Source organism: Haliotis asinina, chromosome 5, assembly GCF_037392515.1.
Source record: "Haliotis asinina isolate JCU_RB_2024 chromosome 5, JCU_Hal_asi_v2, whole genome shotgun sequence".
Lineage (NCBI taxonomy): Eukaryota > Metazoa > Mollusca > Gastropoda > Lepetellida > Haliotidae > Haliotis > Haliotis asinina.
In genome coordinates this window covers 74,642,968-74,664,056 of record NC_090284.1, presented here as the reverse complement: position 1 = coordinate 74,664,056, position 21,089 = coordinate 74,642,968, and the positions used below count along the sequence as shown (strand labels likewise).

General features: G+C 38.2%; 2 protein-coding genes across 2 annotated transcripts; both read right to left on the bottom strand.

Annotated features, from left to right (window-relative positions):
* Positions 1 to 1,834: 1,834 nt before the first annotated feature.
* LOC137285270 (adenylosuccinate lyase-like) lies at positions 1,835 to 20,770 on the bottom strand. The gene is made up of 13 exons (XM_067817589.1): positions 20,590 to 20,770; positions 19,465 to 19,668; positions 19,142 to 19,186; positions 18,886 to 18,965; positions 17,617 to 17,788; positions 16,611 to 16,657; positions 15,554 to 15,644; positions 6,289 to 6,358; positions 5,495 to 5,642; positions 4,120 to 4,210; positions 3,688 to 3,777; positions 2,626 to 2,802; positions 1,835 to 2,308 (listed from the first exon to the last, which is right to left on the bottom strand). Exons 1-13 carry the CDS (start codon positions 20,746 to 20,748, stop codon positions 2,222 to 2,224), a joined length of 1,461 nt encoding a protein of 486 aa, XP_067673690.1. The 5' UTR covers positions 20,749 to 20,770; the 3' UTR covers positions 1,835 to 2,221.
* On the bottom strand, positions 10,414 to 11,690 carry LOC137284264 (uncharacterized). The gene has a single exon (XM_067816010.1). The coding sequence runs from the start codon at positions 11,661 to 11,663 to the stop codon at positions 10,494 to 10,496; it is 1,170 nt and encodes a 389-aa protein (XP_067672111.1). The 5' UTR covers positions 11,664 to 11,690; the 3' UTR covers positions 10,414 to 10,493.
* Positions 20,771 to 21,089: the final 319 nt, after the last annotated feature.

The following is a 21,089-nucleotide window of genomic DNA, read 5'->3' as shown; positions in this document are numbered from 1 at the left end:
CCAAACAGAAATCTTCATGAATGTATACAGATCAGTGTGGTCTCCATGTCACAACCTGTAACCACCAGATCAGTGCATTCACCGTATTACTCACACCCTTTAACCTCTTCAGATTTCTTGAAACAGACTTAAGTTTGACTCTGAGTGTGACTTTGAGTTGAAGTTTTTAACTCTAATTTAAGAAAAGACAGGAGATAAACATTTCAGTTTATTTGTGGGAAATGCTATTTAACTAAACATATTATACAATTTAAGTTTAGTAGATGGGTTACTTAAATTCTTTGGGCTCACACTTTAGATTTGCATTTGAGTGAAGATTGAGGTGTTGCAAATTGTAAAATTTGACTTAAAACTTGAGTTTGATTTGCGAAATCATTGGAAAACCACCATATCATTGTACTCGTATTAACACACACACTAACCAACGGATGCGTGCTTTAGTTGGAATCCTTAGGAAAAATGACATGATTTCCATATTAACCTTATCGACTCTGAAGATGACTTCTTCAATGAGTGGATGGTTTATAAAATCTTGAAATAGAAAACAAATTCCTCTGACCACTTGTTTTTTGAATAGACTGTTATGATATGTATATATGATAGCATTGGTAATGTCATACCAATCCTTAAAATAAAAACATCAGTACATTCTTCAGATTCTTCAGTTTTGTCCTGTGTCCCAGGACTATCTTCAAAATGTGAAATTCATTTTATTGAGGTGTAAGTACCTTCACACACACGAACGCACACATTAATCAAACTCCATGCACATTCTTATTTTGAAATGGTAAGTGCAAAAACATGTATATATTTTTAAAAACAAAAATTGTTATTTGGTTAGTTTATGTGCAGTCTTAAGAGGAAAATCAACAGAGCCAGAGAGTCTGGTCACCATGACCACTCTGCCAATGTGATAGTCCCACAGTTCACGAATAATGATGGTATGAATCACAATAGCATCAGTACCCAATCTAGATACCCGTTGCACGGATATCATCTGACGATCTCCTCGTCAAAATTTGTCATGGTGTGCCTGCATCAATTCCTGCAGGACGTCGAAGATTGTTCCAAAGATAGGGATAATCTTAGTTCTCATTGTAGCAAATGGTAAAACTTCCAAGGCATTCTAAAGATTGGTACTGGTGGCTTGAGAGCTCTTGCATTGTCATCCATAAATATCAAATGACTGGCAAATTGATGGCTATCAAAAATGTACTCTGTACTTTCTGTAGATAATGACCACTGAGTGTCTGAGGAAAGTTACTCCAACACATCACACCATCGCTGAGTCAGCACCATAGGTGTCAAATGCATGGATCTAATAGTAACATGCAGGATTTCTATACATACAGACCAGTAAATCCAACGTTATCTCCTTAAGATTGGTATTCTCAGAGCCAGCAGCACACCAGACATTCCTGGCTGAGCCTCACTGACAGGAAGGTACGACTGATTGGACAACATGTTCTCAAACCAGCTTGCAGGATGGTTTTGGTTGTACCAATGGAGATTTGGACTCCATTGCTGGTGCAGTTCTTCAGCACGGGTCATAGGATCATGTCTTGCCAACCTAGTGAAGAACTGGTAATAATGACATTTGTACCCCAATGTGCCTAGTCCCTCCAAGTAAATAAAGATGCAGCCCATAGGTTTTGAGATATTGTGTGATGAACATGTATTACATGTGCATTCCAGTATACCAGGGAATAATCGCATGTCTGGACCGAAATGATAAAAATTTCCCATGATTCAGGTGGTGCTAAATTAATGATGATGTGTACTTCAGCTGTTTATTGCCATTGCAACATCATAGTAAGAATTGAAATACCAGAACTGCCACCGAACAATTTTTTTAATCCTTTGGAACAAAGAAATAGCAACAAGTATTGTGTGCACCATGCCATGAGATGGTCATTGTTCTGAATATTTCTTATTTCCTTTTGACGCCTGTGGAAAGAGTCTGTAACAGCTAGATTTTCACTTGAATACTTAGGACAGGAGCTTTAGCCCAGACAAAACATAATAGATATAGCATCATGAGGAGTTTCTGATGAGACTGTCAGTCTACCTATATTGACGCGAGACATCTCAATGCTGAATGGTCCTTTTCTCCCACTACAAGTTCACCCTCCTCAACACAGACGTCTGCACAACAAACGGAATGCTGACCTGAGACTTGTTGATTAACAGCACCTGGGTTGGATGGGCCATGGATGGGCTGTTATACAGTAAGCTGTACAGATCCAGACATTTGATCTGTGTATGGAGCTAGAGCAGGCACAACTTCTGAATCTAAGAAGTCCAGTACCTGTGGATGTAATACAAGTTGACTGTGTACCTTGTTGAGGTGTTGATTACTTTCACTGAAGAATCGGATATGTTTTAGACACAAAGTTGGATGATGGGGACAGGCCTTGTGAAGAATGAACGACGGCAATAAACGAATCTTGATCATTCAAGCAACTCTAAACATGCATATCCCTGGAGGATTCTACCAACAACAACCAAATGTTTTCAATAAACAGTGTGGCCACTCACAATAACCTCTGTATCACAGATTTCTTGACAGGTAAAGTAACAAGTAAAGGCAACTTGAACACTCTGGGAGAAATCTGTTAGATTTACCTGTTTAGGAGCCAAGCCAATGAATGACGAAGGGTCCAGAAGTGCATCCAGCTGGGCATGTATGGGGGCGAAGTACTGGGAGGCACGTATCCTCTCCACCAGGTCGTTGTCCCGGCCCTCCTGCTTCACCACGCTCCCAGCAGCCTGAGACAGCACACGTATCTCCTCGTGGCAATCCTGGAAACACAACACTTAGACATGAACCTTGGCACCAACATGGCAGACTTTATTGTTAGCATGTGGATGGGACAGATTCCAAAAGATCGACTACAGACGTACATACACGGGTATAGGCACACAAGACAATCTCCACATCTCCCCAAGGTACTCCTCAAGTAGGGCCACAGCATTCATAAGTGTGGACCATGCCTGTCATGAAGCTCCGACTATCATGTTAACTTCATGATGCTCTCATGACCCAGCAAACTTAACCAGTGTAAAATTTTGCTTTTCAATAGTGATGATGTTACCATGAGGAACTTAAATGCCTGTACTGTCAATATCATTTACATTACATGTATGTTAATATTTCAGCAATTGGTAGATTTCAACAAAGCTGTTCTTTAATATGAACTAATCTCACTTTGCATCATTTAAGACAAATTATGTACAGTGTCCCATGCCATGAACTTGGCAATAAACTACATTTGATCAAAACTCACAATGCTCTCTGCTTCCACCATTAACATCGTCCATCACTTTGTCCTGGCTATAATGGGCAGTGGGGTAGCCCAGTGGTTAAAGCGTTTGCTTTAAACGCAGAAGGCCCCGGTTCGATTCCCCACATGAGTACAATGTGTGAAGCCCACTGTCTGGTGTCCCCTGCCGTGATACTGCTGGAATATTGCTAAAAGCGGTGTAAAACTAAACTCGCTCACTCCTGACTATAAACGCCATCCATCACTTGGTCCTGACCATAAACACCATCCATCATTTAGTCCTCACTACAAACAAACCATCCATCACTTAAAAATCACTTAGTCCTGGCTATAAACATGGCATACATCAGAACATGGTGCTTGCTGTAACGCTGTCTACAGGCAGGACAACAGCAAAACCTACTTGTCTGTTGCCGCCTGCCTTCACCATGGCCATAATGATGTTCTCTGTGGCCATGAACGGCAGCTCCTGCTTCACCCTCTTCTCAATCACCTGTAACAATGACAAAAACAGAGCAGTAACTTATTGGACATTGCAAACATTCTGATCTACAGGTTACAGACAGGATTCCAGTAGGAAAGTCACACGCTGTTGCAGTTTGTAGTTATTTTTATTCATTATAAATTGTCAGGATTATTCCAGCAGTCTTCAGGCATGTACATAGGTGTATGTTTAGGGCGATGGTCATTATCATCATCCCCTGGAGCTATGTCATCAATATATCTGACCTGCTATGAATATGACTAACACAATATTTGAGAAGAAGTGGAATTATTTAATTCATTTAGAGGAATGGATATCATACGATCACACACAAAATTAATGAACACCAACCTTTGGATATACAACCAGTCCCTCAAAGATGTTCTGGAGCGTACACAGCACACAGTCCGCTGTCAAGAAAGCTTCAGCCAGGCTTATTCTCCTGCAAGTAAAAAAATACCAGTCAACAGACTGTCACTGACACCGGTCAAAACGTGTCGGTGAGCATAGATTTAATGCCACCTTTAACAATTTGGCTGCAGTTTCAAGGCAGAGACACTCACACTTTGTCCACTGGACACAGATGGACTTGAACCTGGGTCTCCAACATGTCCAGTGAAGCTCTAACTAGTTTACTATCCCAGTGCCCCCATATGGTGGGGTCTTACAGTTGTTCAAAGGGCATTGCTGGTACATATTACATTAAATGCATACTGTATTTTACAAATACTGGTGAGGCGGTAAAGCAACCAACAGTGTGGTCCTCTTACAACTCATGAGCGTATTCAGTGAATGAAAGCATATAATTCCATGAATTCCATGAATTCCATTCACAGTCATGGTCACTTGAACTGACTACACAATTTGTCTTTAACTTTGATAGTTTGTTTTCCATCTAAGCGAGACACACTAAATGGAATTTCTCCAAGCCTTGCAGTAAGATACCTTCATACCTTCTAACTGTCATGCATCTGACGTGAGAATCACACATTTTCATTCAAGATCAAGCTCTCATGGCCGACCACGGTAAAATCTCACATATTTGCAAAAATAATCATTAATCTCCATTCTCCCATCTCCACAGCTGTTTAAAAAGTGATATATCCTTTTTCGGATGGGAGCTTGACCTGCTCGGGCATTATACTGTACCTGGACCCCGGCATTTTGAAAATCTCTCTTGTTTAGGTTCACAGTCCTGTTACCTGTTTGCAGGGATGGAAACAGGTTAGAGTGACTTAGCTGAAAATCAGCTGTGAGTCTGGGGGCCGCAACAATATATCTAAAGAAGTTATGGTGAAATTCTCACATTTGATAGCCCCAGTGGATGTGGGTACTAGATGTTGATAAGCAGGATCTCATCTCCTCAAATATTTTCTTCCTGGATTATAGACGAATCTCAAGATCCATTAATTTTACACTGAATACCATGGATTTCAGTGGATTTGCAAAAATTGACATCCATGTATTTGCAAAGACCTCTTACAGCCTGCAGGCATCATATGACGTGTTTCTCTTCTTAATTCCTTGATATTTATTAAAATGTATCAATGAATAAATATTTGTATTTGTAACTAAATATTCATAATACACATTGTATTTTCCTCATAGTTTTCACTCCAGCCCTACTTGGATGTTAGAGAATCCACCATGGACTTCCTGGAAGCTGGTTCACATAAAGTAATAAGGAAAGCCAAACTGGGGGTCACGTGACAAGCAGTATTCCTACCTGTTGGCGCTGTCGTCCAGTGTACGTTCCATCCACTGTACAGAGACCGTCATAAGTGGGTCCTGTATGAGACACATCAGATGTCGAGACAAAGCACAACAACGCTCCGATCTCATGGGGTTACGTTTGTACGCCATTGCACTGGATCCTAAAAACAAACAAGAAATACAATTTACTTTCAGTGAACAAAGTGAAATCCTGGTCACTTAGTTCCTGCCTTCCTTGCCTTGACAGTTGTTCTTCTATATGATTCAGTCATCAGGAAACCTGATAGGACAAAGGATTCCACAACAAATGGCAAGGTCTATTTAGGCAGCCGAAGCAAAAAGGATCAGCAACAATCACTATGTTTAGCTGTTTTTAACAGTATATCTCCAAAAGCAGAACACAAAGCATACTTGTTTCAACAGATGGTATTTTACAAAGATGTTTCCTGACCTATTTCTTTCATGCAGCTGTAATTGCTCAAGCAGGCATATGTATATTTCTTATCTTCTAAAACCTCACTATTTATAGACAATACATTGTTGAGAAAGATTAGCCAACACACATATTAACCTGTGATTGAGTCGAAATAATCTTCCCTGTAAACTGCATTGCTTTTTTTTCACTTGGTTTTATGCTACCCATTGCCTCATGTTTCACTGATAACATGCTACAGACCTATCCTGTGTTTTCATGTGAACCATCTTCCATCACCATTGCTATGACATGAATTATTCATGTATGTAAAGTATGAGCTCAATTTTCTCCTGTAACATTCATTCATGCAGGAACTGAAGGTATGGTTTTACCTATTTGGTCTTTTTCAAAAGGTTCTTCCAGTTCCTTGAAGTTTGCCAACAGCCTGATATCTGTACAAATCTGTAAGAAGCAAGGATGAACCAGCATTTCGTGACCGTAAGTGAATATTGTTTTGTGCCAGTCAGCAACAGTCATGGCTTAACCCTGCTAGACAAAACTGTTTTATGAATGAAGGTAACTTTGGCCTCATATTCTGTTGTCAGTGTTCAAGGTTTTGATAAGTGCAAAGTCCTTATAACAACACTGTAGTGACCAGACCTGCATACTCTGGTTTGACAGTATGAACTGAACCGGTTTTAGAAACCAAATTCAAGGTGATCTGTTGGCCATCTCTGGTTTCATTCTGTCTACACAATGTACCTCTGAAGATATTTTTATGTTGGCTTAATTGTATTTCATGAAACTTAAGCTGTTGAGGTAAATTAGATACTGAAATCTCGCATTCAAAATATATTTTATTAGATATTGCAAAACAACAAAAATACTAATAAACAGTCCAGAAACACTATTTCATAAAAACACAAGTAATCAATAAATACAAACAAAACATAAAGATAAATAGCTTTCTTTAACAAACGTCTCTTTTCCAATAAAGTTAATGGTAAAACCAATGTTTTCAACAATGTGGACATGTTCAAGAGAACATACTAAACAACATGTGATATGACAGAAACAATATATGGCACAAAGGTCTCATACTGACACACAAGCCAGTCTCAACCTTGACACAATCCAATCGTATCCTCTCCAGTATTCAGATGATCTGTGTCAACTGAATCGTGGTGGTACACATTTTATATGTCATAAAACGTCAAATGGTAGTGTATCAAAAAGTAAATGTACCCTTTAATAAAGTGAAAACACAGATGATAACAGATACATGGAAAGGTGCACTGTTTGATCAGCTGTGGAAATAACATTGTATTTGATCTTTTCAAAGAATTACTTTGAGAAAACATTCTATTCACATTATTGTGGTAGAGTTGTGTATTATGTTATAGTGATTATGTTTTATCATTCAGCTGTTTTACTTATAATTAAATTCAGCAACAAATACTATACGCTTTCAAAAATGTTTTCTTTAAACATAATCAAATTCATCGAAACAGATATCTTTGTTACCACCGATTAACATTTTCGGTGTAAGAATTCGGTAATGGCGTGTTATGACTCCGGTGACTCATTTACATAAAATGACACGCCTACCAAACCATTAGCCAATCAGCATTAGCACCCCCAAACGGCCGTCAATCAACCAAGCTAACATCGGTCGGCGAAACAGGGTGGAACAACTCAACGTGACGCGTCCCGGTATCGGCAAAGTTTCAAGTTCAAACGTTTGAACTACTACCTGCGAACTGAAAGAGACAGTTTGAAAAGTGAGAATTGGAAATGACGCCCAATGATATGAAGTTAATGGAACTGAGATTGTAGTATTTGCACAAGTAGAAGGAGGGTGTGATGTGACTGGGATTGCGATGCCATGAACTGATGTTCCAACGTGCGCATGCTCTTGTCAAGGCGTTGCAACGTTATTAACATTCACAGATAATTTTGAGTTGTTTGTTTATGTTAATCACAGTGTATCACTTCAGTGTTTACCCAAAGTTCATTAAGGTACCCAAGTGCAAGGGAATTCCCTCGCTGTGTAAAGGTATTCCCCGACATTCCTCAGGTACGAAAGTAGTCCGGTTTGGTGGGCGTGGCTTATTTTTTTTCAGATTCATTGGGAAATGAACTCAAAAGAAATGTTCCCAGTTAACCAATCAGATTGCCAGAATTTTAATGAACACAATAAAAATTTAGTTATTTTAGCATGTTCAAAATAATGTCTTTTGTGTATTTCAGGCAATACAGTACTTAATAACCATTTGTTGTATCAATTTCAGGTATATGAACCAGTCAGCATTACTGATTTATAATATTCAAATCTCTCATTTCAGGCTGCTTAAGATATTTAAGCTGTTGTAAGTAAAGTAATATCATTAAAGCTTATTTCTCTTGTTAAGTTATTTCATTGGGTAAGTCCATTTCAGTGTTGGGTAGTACAGCTAGCAATCGAAGCGCAAGCTTAGATATGTCAGTGATTGGCTAGTTTTGAATTAGGCGTCCTACATCCCAGCCCTTTGTTTCCACATGTTTTTTCTTATCACTTGCACTTGGACATTTGGATCATACAGACTCAGGACAATGAATTAAAAAGGGCTAGTAATCATTATGTATTTTTATGCCATTGTAATGTATAAAGGCAAAGCGCTACATGTAAACATATCTATGTCAGATTAATATTATGTCTCAACATGTCACATATACTTTGTGTGTATGTGTGTGTGTATGTGTGTGTGTATAAGCAATGCCATATTTGATCATATGTGTTTTTTTGTTGATGTGGTAGTAAACTGTATTGTTTATTACTGAACTGATAATAGCGTAGATGAATCTTTAGATATGTAAATAGTATTCATGGTATGTTTTATATCATGAACAGGTTGATACCAAATATTGTTGGTCAGATGCCAGGACAACACATCCGTGGGAATCGTTGGGTATATATGTTTATATCTATTTGTACAGTACCTAGTACACATATAATTATACATAGTCATTATGGCATTCCAATTAATCAAGTATAATATCAGGCACGTGATGATGCCATATTCGTATTTCATGCAATGATTATGATACGCTAGGTTTATATTTGTATCGCTCATGACTGTGTAAAATGTTTCTTTTATATGTCAGCTTGTGAGAATTGTACTCCTTTTATTCCATTCATTGTTGCAGGGTGTCAGTTTGTCATCAATTTAATCAACAAATAAACAGTTCTCACACCCTAGCCGGTGTCATCGTGAATGCATTCACAAGACCATCTTAATAACTGTAACATTTTCTTGGGGCTTGGTTATTCCATGTCTTTAAATATCCTTTAAAACATTCAGTAATAGCCTTAAATGTAATTTGTTACACTACTGAGTGCATCAGATGATCAGAGGAATTATTCATACCACTGTCCAAGCTAATATATATCATTCAAATATGGGAGTAACAAAAGATGATTCCAGTCAAGGAAATATTCGTACCACTGTCCAAGCTAATATATATCATTCAAATATGGGAGTAACAAAAGATGATTCCAGTCAAGGAAATATTCGTACCACTGTCCAAGCTAATATATATCATTCAAATATGGGAGTAACAAAAGATGATTCCAGTCAAGGAAATATTCGTACCACTGTCCAAGCTAATATATATCATTCAAATATGGGAGTAACAAAAGATGATTCCAGTCAAGGAAATATTCGTACCACTGTCCAAGCTAATATATATCATTCAAATATGGGAGTAACAAAAGATGATTCCAGTCAAGGAAATATTCATAAACATTAAAGCATAAGGATTAATTAGGAATTTAATCAGATTCCAACACATATGCACCCTCATTTTTCAATAGTTAATGTTCTGATACGGAAATGAGTAAACTGTCACTCATAGGAAGACGAAGCTGGGACAATCCTTGTTGTTATGTACCATCTGAGTTATGCAGCTTGCTGAAGATGCTGGTTTGTGCTGCATTATGGCGATGTGATGACATCGTGGTTCCCCATTCCACAAACAACCTCCAACTAAGAATCAGAATTAATACTGTGTCATCCAATGTGAGATAGGACAATTCACAAAATTGATCAATTTGAAATAATTTCAGCGGAAATCCATGAAAAAATTGCCATACCTGACAAGAGCATGTAGAGTTTTTATGGACTGCACGCAGGATCTCAAGGAACAGATCTTGTTACAGAGCATGTTCACACAAAGTAGAAAAAGATATCACATGTAGAGATGGTCTATAATCTGATTTTCTGACCTCCAAGTTCCAATGTAACAGAACTATCTGGGCATCATATAAGTAAGGTGAGAACTAAGGTCTGCAAAGCTGAGTGTACTGACTAAAAGATTCTGACTGTACCGAATCAATGAAATCTATCACATCATGAGTGCACAAGGAATAAAAGAACAGGGACAATGTCTATGTTATACATGCGGAAGCATAGTGTAGATAACAAATACAGTTCACTCTATCCCCATATTTGGTGTATCAAAGTACACTTTTGCTCTGGACTACTTTAATAAAAACACAAGGACATGTACACTAGAGATTAGGGGGCATAACTTAAACTTTATGCATAGCACAATAAAATCACTGCTGTATGTGACTAGCACCTTCAAAACCCTGAATGTATCGAACAAGAGATGGAGGTAGAGGCAGTTTCAACATATCCTCAGATAATACAAGTTCTAGAAGTGATGCACGACACATTTCTTTCAATGTCTTTAGACGGAATGAGGAGACAAGACTCAGAACTTCTTGAGCACATGATAGAAACTGTCCACTTGGTGAAAACACTGGTGCAAAGTGATGGAGACCACTTGAAGATATGTATGAGAATTGTCCTTTAAACTGTAAATTCAAGTCATATATGTAGTTGGTAACACTGAAATTTTTGCAGACAGCACGTAATGGAATATTTGCTGAATCTCCCAGTACAGACAGTATGATCAAACGTTGATCATGAACATTTTGCAAAACTGAAAACTTGTCCTGGGCTGCAGCACAACCTAAGGCAATGTCTTCAGTAACAGATGTTGTACAATCTTCCAGAATAATCCGATATAATTTAGGTCCACAAGTGTTCATTCTTGCAACAATGAGTGACTTTGTTGGAACAGCAGGATCAAATATAACAGACATCTTTTCAAAAGACATCTCTGGGAGGGGGACTTCCTTACAGGATGAAAAGTCTTCTGACATTTTCAACAAGATAAAATCATGTTTTTCATACTCTAGAAAACATTCCAGTTGATAAAGAGGGTTTTTCTTCAGTACAATGTACTGAAGATCAATACTCATACAACATTCAAACAAGTGCAACTTCTCTTGACCTTGGTATCTCCTCTCAAATTTACAAAGAACATTTTGCTTATTGATGTCACATATAAAGAAGTTTACTGCACGCTGGAAGAAACACTGAACCACAGCAATGCCTTTACTAAAACCAATCACAGTGCAGTGAATGAGACCAGTGCCTTTCATAACTTTCTTTGGTATAAGGCATTTTTTGTCAATAGTTGTATTTATTATCCATTTCCGTTTATGTGACAAATCTCTGACAATTAGTTCTCCAAACTTTCCAATAGCTGTATGGAAATGTCTGTTTTCTGTGCAGTGAGGCTGCAATCCATACACAAGACAATCACATGCAAAGGAGCTACTACCCCCACTGTGTTCATACATGACTTCGTAAGCTGGTCGAGAGGTAGATGGTCTCACATGGGGTAAAGTCACCTGCTTTGTAAATGCTTTACCCATGTCTATAGTCAGCAAACAATTACACTGTCACCTGTGTCATCAGTCACAACAGAACTGACACATGACTGTTCACGTGTGTGGAGTCATGAATGCACTTTTCATCGGTGGTGAATTCACAGTTCAGGTGGAGCTATACTTGCGACCACGCCCTCTTCTATGAAATCTCGTGAAAAGCTGCATCTGCTTCTTGCCATGACGCGGAGTATTCATTGTAACTGAAGAGCAACAACAACACCGTCATCTGTAATAACCGAGGACATAGCGCGTGCTAGTTCAACTACTCTGGTATGTCAACATAAAACCCGGAAGTAAACAACGTTGCTATGATTTCCAAAATATGAAGTTCCGGGTCCAACATTAAAGCGGAACGAAAACAATTACTGGTGCCGCCCCTCCTTTAAGTTTGGGAGCTAACTTGGTTAAACCGTCCGCATATATTAAATCGGAAACATTAAACATTTTAAATATGTGTTTTTATTATAGTTATTATGGTTTTCATTAAAACACCAACCAGCATAAACTGTCCAATGTTAAAATTAGGATAAAAAAAAACGGTGAAAAATTAAGAGCACGTAATTTCGTGGATTTCAGTTAAAGAGACATGATAGTTTGCGCCCAATGACATAAATGAAATTGAAAAGATAGGCCAAGCCTACACACGGATTACTGTTTCCTGATTGGTCGACAATAAAATAGGCGTGTCATTACTGCCACAAATTACGTCTCCGATTTGCAGATTGTTCTCGTTGGTCACTGAAGCTGTCATTGTCGATGTATTTATTTTCAAGAAATGAAGCGGATTTACAAGGTATGTCCACACCTTCATATAGCAAAAGCTCTCCAGACACACCATACTGAACACTATAATTGTTTTCGTACATTCTGACAGGGAGACGCTAACAACATTGTAGATTATCCCTGATTCTGGTAGCCCGAGGATAACAACCCTTCCCGTGATTGTCAGTTTAGGTCAACAACCAATTTACCATTGGCCGTCAAGTTACACAATAGATCAAACACCTATTTACGAGCAAAGCTACTCGTGGTCTGGTAATTTTCTTAAAGCACATTCGAGCGGTGTTACTGTGCATAGGATCTCAGAATACGATTAACTGAACGGTGGAATAGTTTTTGAAAACAATTGTTTTCTAAAGATTATTTGTATCGATTTGTTTCATTTCCAAACGTAAGAGGAGCGCGCAAGGGCAAAGCTATGTCATAGTCACTGATCCGGTAGTTACACAATAACACAAATAACAGGTATTTTGTATTTGTATGTCCAAATACACGTTTACATCGTCGACTGGCCTGACCTCACATCGGCAGAGCGATTATCATTAATATGAACGTGAAAATGATAGGCAAACAGAATTTTGATAAGCCCACGCCAATACAGTGGTTCAAACAGAACATCTAAGACACAGGTAAACTGAGGTTAAAAACAGCAGTCCACACAATCCATGCCATTCCTGACATATGTCTGGACAGGACGGCCAGGCGCCAAGATGCATGGGTGCTCTTCAGTTAGTTCTTCACATGTTGATCTCAGGACACATGTCTACAGGAGTGACACAACTGGTTGTTTTATTTAATCGCAGTTGAGTTTGTGGTCCTAGGTTTTGGGGGTAACAACCTGTACAGGGATGCCTGGAATGAAGAGGAATGTCTTCCAAGTCTTCAACTAGTTTGCAGGAAAGCCAGTACATTCAGATATAGAACGCTTTGCCTAAACTACATTGTGTGAAATGATTCATTTGCTCATGGCAGAAAAATTCCCCATATGAATAATTTAAAGTAAGTAAACCATCTTTCAATGGGTTATTTTTATCAATCAAGGGGAGTTATAAATCATTGGACAACTTCTCTTCCTTTTGCCGCAAGTTTGTTTTTTTTAATAAAGATAACCCAGCATTTGTGGGGACCACACCTTTGACTGAAGCTGATATTTTTGTTCTCTGAAAAGTACCTAACTTTTGGCCTCCGAGTATGGGTAAATTATGACATTTTAAGTGCACATTTTCTAAATGTTATTACAGATCCCAACAAAGATGTAGGGAAGTCAAAGTCCTCGAGTGGGATCTAGAGGATGACAGTCGCATCACTTTCTGGAACAGTGGGTTCACCGAATGAGTCAAGTGCGAGGAGCAGAATATGTGGAGGTTTCAGAAGGCAGGAGTTAGGGAGGATGGGGACTGGGCTATTCTTCTGTATGACCAAGGGTTGTCAATGGGAAACCAGCTAAAATGGTGGGAGTAAGTGGACTTGTGACCCACGGCTAGCTGACTATTTTCAATTTGAAAATATGGTCAGACCTGCTTATGTTACGTCTCATAATTTGTGATTTAGTGTTAAGTTTGTTTGAAAGTGAAATGAGTTGAACCCACCTTGATTATCTTGACTCTACTATAGTGGAGATATCAAGGATAAACTGAACCCTACTCAGACCATCTCAGCTGTCGATAAGGCCACATGAAATTAATTTGTTTCTCATGACTGCCTGACCCCAAAATTTGTCAAACCTGGTAACATGGACAATGACAATGAGATATCTTGACACAAATATCTTTCAGAAAGCACACAAATCAGTTGCAATGCATACATGTCATCAATAAATAACACGGCTGAACCTTGTGAAGCAGCCCCAGCACCTTTCATGTCTTAACTGGCATTGCCACCATGTATGCCATCTGGGTTTTATCAAAACAGAGACCATATAACAGATATTATATGGTCTCTGATGAAATATAGTGATTACATTCATTTAAAGGGTGAAGATATGACCATTAGGGCTGCAATGCCTTGGTAAAGAGGATTCTTTTCCTTCCTCCTCTATTGAGGATCTGACTGGTATTGACTATGGAATTTAACAGATGGATATGATATATCATATTTAACATGAATATAATGTAGGAATCAAGAACCAATGTCACTGAAGGTTGCTTGATTGAGTGAGTGAGTAAATATTACCTTATGTCAATGTTGTAAGCATTAGAATAGCCGGACAGTTCATACCTTTGCTTATTTTACCTATCGACAGTTATCCTAACATATATGCGTCACTTTGTTGTGCTACATTATATCAAACTAACAAACGTATGACCTGTGGAAAAGAATCTCCAACCTCAGTGAGACTAATTACAGCCACAGGAAGATGTAAATTCATGATAGAGAACGTAATAAGACTGTACAAGGCATCAAAAAATTGTCTACACCTTGTTTCATCCATTTGCAAAAATTTAAATAAGCAATATTTCATATTATTCTCTAAAGAACATTGGACAACCCTACTGATAATAATCATAGGAAATCAACTTCCAACAATCATACCACAAACATAGTATCTAAAGTTACTTCCCTTAGACTGCTGTACACTAACATGTCACTCATAATGTTCTCTCATCTCTATCCATGTTGAAAAGTCACACAGACCACTGATAGATATTCTGAGGAAACATTATGTCGACAAGACAAAATGACATGCAAAGATACAAGCCACTGCATGTGATCACCATGCATCAGTCACAGGAGGCAATGAGCAATCTGGTGTCTTCATTAGGTTCAATATATAGATGAGTACCTTATGTCCATATGGTTGAGGTTGTATTGCAGAACAATACAGAACACTTATGTGTATAAATGAGTACAATATTACTTCCATTTTATGATAGTATGTCTGGAGACATAGCTCTGATCCAAGAATAGCAAACTGATCAGGACAATCAATGTCATTATTCTGTCAAGTTTAATTAAGCCAAAGTGTGTGAATATGCACTTAACTTAGAACTTGGGAGATGAACTTGTTAGCAATCAGTTTTTACTAGAAAACCTTTGCAAGCTACAAATCTAGGTGCAATCAAATGTGTTACTTGTTGTCACTTGTGACCACCTACCTTATGGACAGAAGCCCCGAGACTGGCCAGCGTACTGAGACAGTCAACGTCCACCTTCCTGCTGTACGTCTGGCCACAGATCCGGAAGTGACTGAGGAGGACAAGGCCACATATTTGTGTGCAGTAATGTATGCATATAACTATTAACAGTTACACGACAGAAACACTGTCAAACGACTAAACACTGGCAGGAACATTGTTACAAATTGTTAAAACACTAACACTGACAAAAGAACTGTTATACAATGTTAAACCACTGACAGAAACATTGCTTCATATTGTTAAGCCAATACACTGACAGAAACACTGCTTCATATTGTTCAGCCAATACACTGACAGAAACATTGCTTCATATTGTTAAGCCAATACACTGACAGAAACACTGCTTCATATTGTTAAGCCAATACACTGACAGAAACATTGCTTCATATTGTTCAGCCAATACACTGACAGAAACACTGCTTCATATTGTTAACCCAATACACTGACAGAAACATTGCTTCATATTGTTCAGCCAATACACTGACAGAAACACTGCTTCATATTGTTAACCCAATACACTGACAGAAACACATTGTTAAACCATTAACCCTGACTGCAGTGCTGTTACACATTGTTAAACTGCTGGGAGTATCACTGTCAAGCATTGTTAAACCATTAGCTGACACTAACACTGTTACACATTGTTAAACATGTTAAACCACCTAGTTTTCAATGTTACATATTATTACTACTGGGAATAGCGTTAGTGAGTGTGGTTTTATGCAGCTTTTATATCATCCAGCAATATCATGGTGGGGAACACCTGAAATGGGCTTCAAACATCGTATCCATGAGTGAATCAAACACTGGTTTTCAGCATGATGAGCAAACACTTTACTATTCCTATGTTTACTGATATATACAACTGTCTGTGTGCACAGGTCAAATGTACTGCTGTATGTATGTATTTTGGGCGAATGGATTTTACTGATTAAAATGTCTATCTATTACCTCATAATCTACTGAAAGAGTAATTGAACTGAAACTGTTAACAAAATGTAATGAGGCTTGCTACCTTGTAAAGCCTGCTGCCTTCGTTACCAAGTCATCAAGCTGAGACACCTGTGAAATTGGTGAAATAGAATCATGATACAAAAAGTGAATGTTTCTTAAAATGTGTGCTTTCATTCTGTATCTGCATTACATAAAAGGTGTACACAAGAATGGTGCAGGGAAAATGTACGAAGGGACGGAAGTTACAGTCATTAGATATCAAAATATATGTTCTCAAAAGAATTGAAATATAATACTTTTTTTCTGCAACAAACTTCCTCCTAATTTAACAAAACATTTGGTTAGTTTTATTTGTCATATTTAAAATACAACCTAATTCATTATCAGTCTTTACTGACGTAAGTTAGCAGAACTCATAAATGTATGAAATTTTATACATGTTCTGTCACATACAAATGTTTTCTCACAGACTAGACACTTCTTATCTCATACATATAAGGGATTAACAGTGCTTGTTTATGTGATGTTCAGCTCCACACTTCCACACATGAACACATTTGGTAAACCATGGAGAATGGAGCAGATATCCCAGGTGTGGACATTGTGATCAAAACCCATCTGCAAGGGTAAAATGTCTGACCATCACAGCCCCCCCTCCCTATACAACACGATCCCACACATCACAACGACTTGGACCACAGCAGACCTGGTGAATGCCAAGAGCCAGACAGAGTAACAACTGCAACATTTATACACCTTTTGGTATGTCACAGCCAAAACAAACTAGATTCGATCTTCCAAGCGGACATTCTATTCTCTGTGGTGCCAACTTTGAGAGATTTTGACTTTTCATGTTCTTTCTGTGAAAGGTGTATGTTGCTTATTCACCTGATATACTCCCACATTTAACTCCACACCCCAGCTAACCATGTAGTTTTCATGAAATCAGTATACTTATTATGGCTAAACATTTTACTCACTTGTTCACTCTTTTTTTTTTACCACTACTCACTTGTTCCCTCTTTTTTACCACGTCTGCTTGACTCTGATTTCAATGTTGGACATACCTTAGACTCATCTCCATCAAACAGTGCAAGAAAGCTGGCCTGTGTGCCGGTGGTGCCCTTGACCCCTCTGAATCGCAGGTCACTGAGAGCACGCTGGAGGTTGCGGAGATCCATGAGTAAATCCTGTATCCAAAGACACGCACGTTTCCCCACAGTTGTCAACTGTGCAGGTCTGATGACAGGGACACAAAACATGGTAGACAGCATCAAGGTTCCTGACATGATATTGCATGACTGTTTTCTATGAGCAGAAAAGCCTTTTTCTCAGGCCTCACTTATATTATATATCACAGAAAACTGAACTAATTCCTGTGTGAGATACTGTGTATGGCCTAATGGCAGCAGTGCTGCTGTTCACTGGAATCCACATTAAAAAGTTACGTTAGTATTTTGGGGGATTTGATTCATGTACATTAACCAGTGTTCACGAATAGTGTTTGACTGTCCAACAAATCTAGCAGATATTGCCAACACTCTGATGGAAGTTGCAACCTGCCGGCCCCAGTGTCCAGCTGTATATTTTTCATTATGACATCAACTGAGGCTATTGTATGTGACATGTCACACTTGACTGATGTTTATAAATTTTACTCTAAATAATAATTCAGTGCCAACTGTGAGAAATATTAAATCTGAAATGTGTGTTAAATTTTTATTCTATGGGTCCTATGAATTTTCAGTGGATCAGCCAGACATCTGATACTTACAGGACCCTTTGTCTTGTTACCTTGTAACACTGTTCATGAACACTGCATTAACATGTATGTACATATATATGATGTTTTCTAACAGAGATTTCATCCCTTACTAGTTCAAAAGTCATAAAAAATAAATTGACACATAAACATACACTTAAGAAAAACAAGAGAAGAATGGTTCTTGGTGTTGTATACTAAACTGTGTGGCTTTTAACATGGGCACCTGGCACAACTAAAGTCACATTTACCCTTATCTTCATCACACTAGGGCATTTATATTTTAGAAATACCTCTCCTTAAGTTGGATATTAAAAAACAACAGAACACTGGACATCCTGAAATTCAATTTGCTTGAGCATATTGCAGCATTAACAGTATATGAACAATGAAATTCTACTTTGATACAGCTGGAGATATATTGATATATAGGAGTGGAAAAGATCAAACAGAATATACACCAAACAAAATATTACTTTTAAAAGAAACTGGATAACTTTGTGAGATGTGATTCAAACTAGTCATGATAGTACAACATCATCAGAGCATCACATGCAAATACATGTATACTTACTGTAAGTGCGTATAACCCAGACATGGTAGAGCACTGTTTTCCCTGGCGAAGTTGGACAGTCTCTCAATACATCGAGCAAGCTGACAACAAACAGGTTCATCACAGCACTAAAACTAATGACATAATTGTAGCAACCATACTTAATTATTTGTCAAATTCATCTGCTTAATTTATTATGCGCATGTTTTCATACTGTTTTTATCATATTGGAAATGCTTGTATAATTAACTTACTGAACAATAATATGTGTACATACCTCTGGGAGAAGGATTTTAAAACCATCCCTCATGACTATCAAGTCCTGAAATAGTATACAAATCAGAACATGTTAAAGTGAATTTCATCCTGAGTTTTCTTCAAACTCTGGACAAAACACAGAACAATCAAGTGACTGATATTATGAGTATGAATCTACGCAACAGGGATACCATGACATGCATCAACCAAGTCAGCAATTCTGATCATCTAGTCTCAGCAATCTGGTTGCTGAAAGTCATTTGTAACCTGATCCTTGGTATTGAAACAATGCTATAGATCACATAGAACACCGGTAAACAAAGAGCAAATAAGCTTGCTCACGGTATTGTCTCCCACGTAGGCTGAGGTTGCTCCAAGATGTATGATTGGCGCAGATTTAGGGCAGCAGGCAGCAAATGTGTGGACATGTGCCATAACATCATGACGGACTCGTTTCTCCTGCTCTGCAGCCATCTCAAAGTCAATGTTCTCAAGGTTACTCCCCATTTCTGAGAGCTGCTCATCCATGATGTTCAAACCAAGTCGCTGGAAAGCAACAGAATTCAAAACAAAATTTCATATTAATATAACATGAATATTTGACAACCGAGTACAATTAGCATAAAGATGTGATCAGATGAAATAAACACATTTTCTTGGCATGCAATAGATATCCTTAATATGGATCCCAGACAACGTAATTCAGCTTTTGAAAGAAATGCATGAGCTCCAGAATGAGGCTCAAGTCTCCATAACGGGACTGACTTTGTTCATGGCTTCAGGTGGAGTTTATCTATGGACAATTATTGGAATAACCCTGCTTTTATCTGCAAAATGGTATTTTGCAAAATAATATAAAAGATATATCCATTTACATACAAAACATCATTACAGAAACATCAATGATGCGAATGCAAATATTTTATGAAAATGTGAATGGTTCACAGGGGCTGATAGAGCTTTTTGAGAAAACTAGGGGTGCAAACTTTGTTTTCTTTTAACAAATTTTAAGCGCAAAAGGGACCCCTGCACACGCACGCACGCACGCACGCACGCACGCACACACACACACACACACACACACACACACACACACCATCCCTCTGGGTATCAAAACTGCCAGGCTTGAACATCAAGATGACAATATTCACTCCACTGCGACGCGTACTACCTTCTACTGCATTCATGTTGGCGGATATATCGCTGCATGGAGTCTCACCCGTAACGGCAAACCAATTTTGAGCAAGTCTACAAATGATGAACGTAAATACTCTTTTTTTCAATAACGACAACTGGACCGCCTCTGCCTTGTTTGGTATGAGCCAGGAATAATTTTCAAATTACAACATACACTTGTGACTCATTATAACTGACGATGTATTACTGAGTAAATACACCAACCACGCCACTTACTAATAAAATAAGAAAGAGCGGGATGTGGACGAGGACTGTAAATACTAAATTTACCTGTTGAGCTTTAGCTAACCACAACCACAGCTGTCTCCAAGTTGAAAATTTCTTTTTGTCACTGAAGTTATACACCATTTCCCGACTGGCATATCTTGACACAAGTGGGGTGTTGTACTTGAGATGAACTTCGGAAACATGCTTACTGGTGGCCGCCATGTTTATTCTAGACTGCCAGAAAGTCTCTCTTCCAACATTTGCTTGATAATGTCACAATCTTAAGTACGTAACTGGTTCAAGTCGTCGACAATTTATTTTCTTTGCCTGATAGCTTAAATTCCATATTCTCATTATCAAACAATAAGGTAAATATAACACCACGTGCGTTTAAATGTAAAATTTTAGCGACTGAGTTAAGATATAGCCACATTTCAGGTTACAGATGTGAGGTTGATACAATAATATTCAGAGGTCATCAGTGTTTGGGTGCGCCTACATCTGAGTCTGAAACAGAATGTCCAAATACAACACGGAAATGTGACATGTGTGTACGTATATCC